The sequence below is a fragment of the Schistocerca gregaria genome, chromosome 9 (assembly GCF_023897955.1).
Source record: "Schistocerca gregaria isolate iqSchGreg1 chromosome 9, iqSchGreg1.2, whole genome shotgun sequence".
Taxonomy (NCBI): Eukaryota; Metazoa; Arthropoda; class Insecta; order Orthoptera; family Acrididae; genus Schistocerca; species Schistocerca gregaria.
In genome coordinates this window covers 142,458,655-142,466,344 of record NC_064928.1, presented here as the reverse complement: position 1 = coordinate 142,466,344, position 7,690 = coordinate 142,458,655, and the positions used below count along the sequence as shown (strand labels likewise).

General features: G+C 39.7%; 1 protein-coding gene across 2 annotated transcripts in view; it reads left to right on the top strand.

The window, feature by feature from the left end:
• Positions 1 to 393: 393 nt before the first annotated feature.
• The window catches only part of LOC126291907 (ESF1 homolog), a 72,895-nt gene continuing 65,598 nt past the window's right edge, over positions 394 to 7,690 (top strand). Inside the window, exons 1-2 of one of the 2 annotated variants that reach the window (XM_049985639.1) lie at positions 394 to 785; positions 3,041 to 3,608. In XM_049985639.1, coding sequence (XP_049841596.1) covers positions 3,053 to 3,608 — 556 coding nt within the window. In that variant the 5' untranslated portion in view covers positions 394 to 785; positions 3,041 to 3,052. The remainder of the gene's footprint in view (positions 786 to 3,040; positions 3,609 to 7,690) is intronic. The other variant, XM_049985638.1, reaches the window with a different exon arrangement.

Genomic DNA, 7,690 nt, shown 5'->3' with positions numbered 1-7,690 from the left:
AACGTGTTTTCTTTTATCTAGCATGGTACTGTAATAATACTCTTGTTGCTGGTCAGCTTCAAAATATCAAACGAAGTGTTTTCGTGATGGAAGTCCTTCATTTGCGTTTTGTGCAGTATATCTGAAAAAGGAAGTTTACATCGGTGGCCTTCTTAGAGAGTGTCACACACGTCTCCCCCACAACATTTGTCGCAAAACAAGTGTCAGCCCTACACAACCACTAAATTAACTCCACCAAGTGAGGCTATTCGAACTCGGCACTTCATCGGACTCAGTCATCTACTATAAAAAAAAAACTTTATATCACGTTCCGTTGTCAACGAACAAAACAATATCCAAATTTCCCGCCGCGAGTGTAACGCGTTTTAGAAACTCATGTACATACGGACTTCCAATAAATTGGCGCCGGTAATAAGTGAATGCGACATTGAAGTGTGGGTGTTACCAACGTTTGAGTAATTCGACACAACACGAAAGCACATTACCAACATTATGGACATCGTTTGATGTATTTAGAGTAGGCCATAGTAAAATTGTATTTTAGAGATTAATCTCACAACTAATAGAACCAACACAGGATTTCACACCTTACTACGAATATAATCGTGAGCAGTCAGCGCAGTGAAGCCGAAGGTGCACGTGTGTTGTTATCGGTTTTTGTTTGTGCACGTAAAAACTCGTGTTAATTGTTTGTATATAGTTGTGTGCGTGTTTTAAATAACTGGAAGGGTTCTGTTTTAACTGTTCATCTGCCCAACGGTGACACGTATCACGAGATTTTAAAGGTAAAGTAGATTGCACTTCTGGATTGGAAATTTTTGCCGGTCCGAATTGCATAGTACAACTGCTGGTACACGTACGTGGATTCACACAGTCAATATATACATGTGACAATAGTAAACAGCTGTTGTGTACAGTTGTCAGAGCACTCCGAAAGCAATTGATAGGGAAATGAAATACGAATAAAACTGTGTGCTATTGGAATCAGCAATATGCAGCCGAGACCAAAGACTCGTTTCTTTTCTCCCCACAGTCTGTCGTTAAGTAGGCACAAAACAGCAAGTGTCACGCGGTCATTGAGATGTAAATTTGTACTGGAAACTCTGTAGGCTTACCCTCAACACCCACTATTCTTACACGAGTTTTCATTGAAACATTTATGTAACGCTATAAATACTATAACCAATTTCCGAATTCTGTATTCATAACGCGTTCATTAATTTGTCTGCACGCCTGCACACATTTCCTACTCGGTGCCTCACTTTTATCTCCTGAGTTGGGAGAAACATTTATGTCCAGTTATTAATCTAAATCATGCCTTTTGTAGACGTTCAACATCCCCAGTTAATCCTATATTGTATGAGTGCCACACATATGAGCAATACTCTAGGATAGTTCACATGAGTGTTTTGCAAATAATATTGTTTTTGTACTGCATTTCACAATATCCTACCAATTAACTGGACGTAGCCACCTGTTGCGTTATGGCTAGCCTAAATATTATTGGTCTGATAATCCTAATTAAAAGAAGTCAAGGAACAAAATACTTAATCCTGCATGTATCTCATAAGATGACTATGAAAAACTTTTACCTAATACATTTGTTATTGGCAGCTTCATTCTTTTTGTGTACAACTTGGAAATTGAGGAAGTTAGATGTAGCACTACACAATGTTTTGCTGGTGGCTGTTGTGTAGAAGGCCTATTAAGTAATTCATTCATTGCAATCCATTTATTGATTTATTCATTCATTCATTCATTCACTCACATACTGTTTTCCATAAGTCTCATCATGAAGGAGAGCCTGCACGGATGTGGAACAAGTCAGTTTATACATTAAGAGGACTTCTGTAAAGCATTTTGAACAAAGGATGATTAATACAAAGTGTGGTAATTTCGTCTAGATTACTTCATATACATATACATATATATATATAGAAACTTCCACATGGGAAAAATATATTAAAAACAAAGATTCCAAGACTTACCAAGTGGGAATGCGCCGGCAGACAGGCACATGAACAAAACACACACACACACACACACACACACACACACAGAATTACTAGCTTTCGCAACCGATGGTTGCTTCTTCAGGAAGGAGAGGGAAAGACCCAATCCCGGGAGCGGAAAGACTTCCCTTAGGGGAAAAAAAGGACAGGTGTACACTCGCGCGCACACACACACACAGTGTCCTTTTTTTCCCCTAAGGGAAGTCTTTCCGCTCCCGGGATTGGAATGACTCCTTACCCTCTCGCTTAAAACCCACATCCTTTCGTCTTTCCCTCTCCTTCCTGAAGAAGCAACCATCGGTTGCGAAAGCTAGTAATTCTGTGTGTGTGTTTGCGAAAGCTAGTAATTCTGTGTGTGTGTTTGTGTGTTTTATATATATAATCAGGAGGAAAAAAAACTACTTTGAAGAAAGTATCTTACTCAGCTGCTATTTTTATGTAATGCCTCAAACAAAACATTTATGTACAGTTACACATACTGTTGTCATTTGTTTATATACTGGAAAAATTAGGGTCTGTCTAACAGAAATATCAGAGGATTTCTGAAAATGGCACTTACTTAGCAATAGATCACAAGCACAAACATTAAAGCATCAAGTATCTCCCTATTTCATTACCCCTATCATGAGACTGTACGGTCTTGATTCCTTTTGTGAGATGTCTGCCTACCACTTATTCCTTGGAGGTAATGTAGTGAACATCAGTATGTTCTTCATTGGAAAGTTGTTCTATGAAGTTGATTTAGTATCCACATGCTGATATACTGCTTCTGTTGTAGATGATGCAGCACATGGCAGCCTGTTTGTATCCCAAGAATTGTTTACTGGCCATTTTTTTTTGTTTTTTGTTTTTTGTTTTGGTGTAAGGAACCTGCCCATAAAGTTTGTTAGCGTTATTTGGGATACCATGTGTAATAAGGGATTGTTCAGTCAATTGTATTGCAAAGTCTTATCTGTTATGTCACATGTCTGTTATTGTATTGTAAACATCACCTCATTGTTTAAAGTTTTTATGTTGTTATTTTGCAGGTAACTGCCAAAATGGATGAAATACTACAAGACAGCCGATTTGCCCATATTGTGAAGGATCCTCGATTCAGGAGAATACCGAAACATGAGAGAAAAGTGAAAATTGACAAAAGATTTCAGTCCATGTTCAAAGACAAAAGGTTCAAAGTGAAGTACACAATTGATAAAAGAGGCCGCCCAACGAACACGTCATCAGCAGAAGATCTGAAACGTTACTATGATATCTCGTCCAGTGATGAAGTGTCTGACTCGGAAAGTGATGAGCAAATTGTTAAGTCTAAAGAAAAATTGAAGAAAACCAAACAGAAGAAAAAGAGGAGTGAAGGAACTGGTATTAAAGAAAAAGCTGCACTACGTAAATCTACGTACGATGAATCGGATAGCAGCCCAGAACTGCAAGGAGAAAATGAGGACGTTAGTAGTGTGGATGGGAATGACGAACTGAGTGCAGCTGTAAATCTTTCAGACAAGATTAAAGATAAACTCCACGATATGACCGTTGACTATGCTCGTGGTGAAGGTGTTCTGCTATCTGATAGCTCTTCAGATGATGATTCTGAAAGTGAAGGTATGAGTAAGGAACTTTCTTATTTTGTGGAAATGTTTTAAAAACTACAATAAAACTTTGATTTGTAAGTTTTAGGTCAAGTAAAAGAGAATATGAATTGAGAGATTGGGATCGTGCTACGTGTAGAACAAGAATATTTGATGTAACTGCCTCTTTTGTTACATGTTTTTCCTATTGGTTTTTCCTGTTAGATACCTTGCTTATAGAATTTTGTAATTTGGACCAGCCCAAATGAATCCAAATTCCTCTTTTTGGAATTACACTGCTTTTGTTGGTAAAGAAGGTCCATAGAAAGCATGCTTCATTTCCAAAAAAAAAGTGGAAAAAGTTGCTTACAGCCTAACAGGGAGCGAAGGTGGGCTGGAGGAAGGTGCTAAAGACTCTGTATGCTACCAGCAGTACTTTTTACAAGCAGTGTTTCTTACCATGCCTTGTAGTGTCACATGAATGACAGGAAGCTTGATTGCTGTGCTCGGTGAACTGGACTGCTGCGATAGGTGTGCAGCTGACATTTATGCCCACTGCTATGCTGTATTTTTGGATCTGATGAAACAGTCATAGTCTCATCCACTGATCTTCAGAGTCAGAGACCTTGCCGGAATGTCATTGTGTTCGACCAGTTTGATAAGTATTTAACGATGGAGTATTTCTTCTCAAAATTATTAATTTGTAGTGCTCATAATGACTCGGGCATTTCATCGTAATTTTCTGCTGTCAACTTGGTTGTCGGTGACAACAATGATGATCGTTGAAAATTTTGTGTTTTGAAATACCAATGTCTTTTTAACTTTCTTGTAACATAACTCTACTTGTCTAAAATTTATCGATATTCAGTGGCAATTTACTGTGGCTGTCACATTCATCAGAATGCAATGTTCCCTGTAGAAATGTATATGTTTGTTCAGATTGAAAGTTGTTGTTACCTTCATAACTTTTGACTGTGACACCTTTAATTAAAATTTCTTCATGAACTGTGTACTTTGCCTAACTCTGCAGTTAATCTTGTATTGAAATCTTTAAGTATTGAACTATTTCCAACTTTCTACATGCGCCACCCCGCTTGGTCATTGGCTTTGTAGACATTGGATAACAAATCACTTTACCAAATTGATATATTACACCACACTCTTTAAGACACTCAGGTGGGCGATGTGTCAGTTTCACGTAGCTGATGGGACGATAGTTTTAGGGTGAAATTATGCTGCAACCTTGCTTCCTGTGGCTTACTGGTGTGGCTTGGTGCTGATGCAGTAAGTCCACTGAGTTTTACTGCTACATATAACCTGCACCACCACTGCACACCCCACTGTACCCTGTGATTATTGCCAGGCAAGGACATTGAGCTGGTTTGGGTTTGGAGCTGCAAGCATCACTGCCCATCCTGGAACTTGTGCTATGATTGCCTGCATCGAGGTCACTAGCAGCAGCGTTGTTTAGCGAGCGGTTTTTTGTTTCTTCAGTTTTTATACATCTACATCTCCACCTACGTGCATGCTGTACAAACCACTGCCAAGTGCATGACAGAGGGTACTTCTCATTGTACCACATATTAAGATTTGTTCCTGTTCCACTTGTGTACAGAGTGCAGGCAAAATTACTGCTTTAATACCTCTCTGCAAGTTGTAATTAGTTTAATCTTGTCTTTGTGCTCCCTGCAAGAGCGGCATGTGGGGGGCTGTGGTATATTTCTCACTTCATATTGCTACTTGCTACAGGGTGACCTGAAAGTCTATTAACATTTTAAACTTGTTCTAATTCATGGAACATTGTAGGTGGATTGGTAAAGACTGACACACATGCCTAAAATGACATGGAAACCAAAAATGAGTGCAAAAACTGGCCAACAGATGGCACTAGATGACAACACGTCAACGACACTGCATGAGAACTGAGTATAAAATGATCTGTAGTGAGAGAGGGAGTCAGATCATCCCTAGCCCTGTTGATTAACACCTTCTGGAAGAAAAGACTTTTGTGCAGGATGGCGCTCCACACGGTATTGCTATATGTATGGAAGATCTCTCGCGCACATCATTTAGTGAAGATCGCATGCTAAACTGCTACTTCCGTCACGCTCATCCTTCCGGGTCCCTCTGCATGGTTATTGGTTGCGAGGTTACTCGAAGTCCAAATCTTTCCCAATTGTCGGACTCCATTAGGGGTGCAGAAAGACGACTACCGATGGGAATTTCTCACTGTATCGATTGATATGCTGTAATGCTATTCACAATATTGTCCCTCGAAGTGTTGAACATTTGTTATAAAGAACAGTGTCTTTGATAACAATCAGTTGTTTTCTAATTGTTGCTCTTGTATCATATGAAACAGTGGAAAATTTGTTGCAGCATTTTTAACTATCTGAAAAAGAACTCTTATAATTTTCAAGCTGTTGTTAGTGTATGTGAAAGAATCTGATGTATGACCAATTTACATTCAAATGGTGCATCCATACCTCCTCTTTTTTTCATTGTCAATAAGCACATTTTTGTCACATACGTACCATTACTAGTGTCTTCATACTATGCAAAGCATGTCGTTTTTGCTTTACACATCACAAGTAATCCACTCGACTAATGACGTGATCTAGAGCAGGGTAAAGGGTCCTGGCAAGCGACGAGATCCTTGTGTGGCTAGTGATGTGCCAGTTGTGAGGCTGCACCTGAACTGTAGCCTTAGGAAAGGTGATGACACAAAAGACATTGGGAGTAGTGCAGTAAAAACCCTTTTTCAGCTAATTTATTTTTTACCAAATCTCTTTGTGTGAATACCAGGATTTTTGTAAAATATGCTAGCAGATGTAAACCACATGCTGGACCCAGACTCTAACCTGGAACCTTTGCCTTCCTCAGGCAATGGTCTTACTGACTGAGATATCCATGCATGACTCGTGCCCCTCCCTCACAGCTTCAAATCTGCTAGTACCTCTTTCCTACTTTATGAACTTCACAGAAATACCTTGTGGGACCAGTACTTCTAGCAGAGAGAATATTGCAGAGAAATGGCCAAGCCATGGCCTAGGGGATTGTTTCTGGAATGAATTTTCAGACTGCAGCGGGATGTGCAGCAATTTGACACTTCATGTCAAATTAAAACTGTGTGCCAGACTGGGACATGAACCTCAGACTTTTCAAGTGCTCTACTGACTGAACTATCCAAATGTGACTCATGGTCCACCCTTACAGGTTTACTTCCAGCAGTATCTCATCTCCTACATTCTAAACTTCTCAGAAGTTCTCCTGCATCCCTAGTGGGATTAATACTCCTGGAAGAAAGAATACTGTGGATAGCTGGCAACACCTGTGATGGGCAAGGTTCTGGGTTTGAGTCCTGGGTGGATGCACCATTTTAATCTGCCAGAAAGTTTCACACACACACACACACACACACACACACACACACGCAACTGCATGGGGAAGATTCATTCTGAAAACAACTCTCTGTGCTGTGGTTCAGTTATTTTCGAGCCAAATCTTTTTACTCAGAAGTGGTGAAAGGTATGCAGAGGAAATTCTACAGATTTTGGAAACATTTATCGGTGGCAGCACAATTGTCGCACAGTCTTCTTTAATTATTGGTTTTCTGAATTCAGCCAATTGGGCTTAGCAAGATACACTTTGCCTTTCTTCCGAGGATCCCCATTTAAGTTCCCTGAACAGTTGTGTTACATTTTCATGTGGACTATGCCAACTTGTTATAATACTAGCAGTGTACTAGAATTTGTTGGATGTCTGTTGTCAGTATTCTTGATTAATACACTGGAACAAGAAACCAGAATTAGTCACGCTAACATCTTGTTGCAATTTCCTTTACAGATGCACTGGCCCTTTACAAGACCCTTCCAACAAATCTAAGGCTTCATTTCATATAACTGCTTAATCACTGTCATCAGTTTTCCACTCCAGTTGCCCAGATGTGGTTTACAAACACTCTCCACTTGTTTGTGTCCATGTAGCATTCTTCTGTCAGGACTGTATCCCATCTGACTGCTTTTGTTCCCACGTCCTCCTTCACTTTGTCCAGCCGTCTCTTCCTTGTCTTTTTGGTAGTCTTCTATCAATAACTTCTGTGCAGAGTCATTGTTC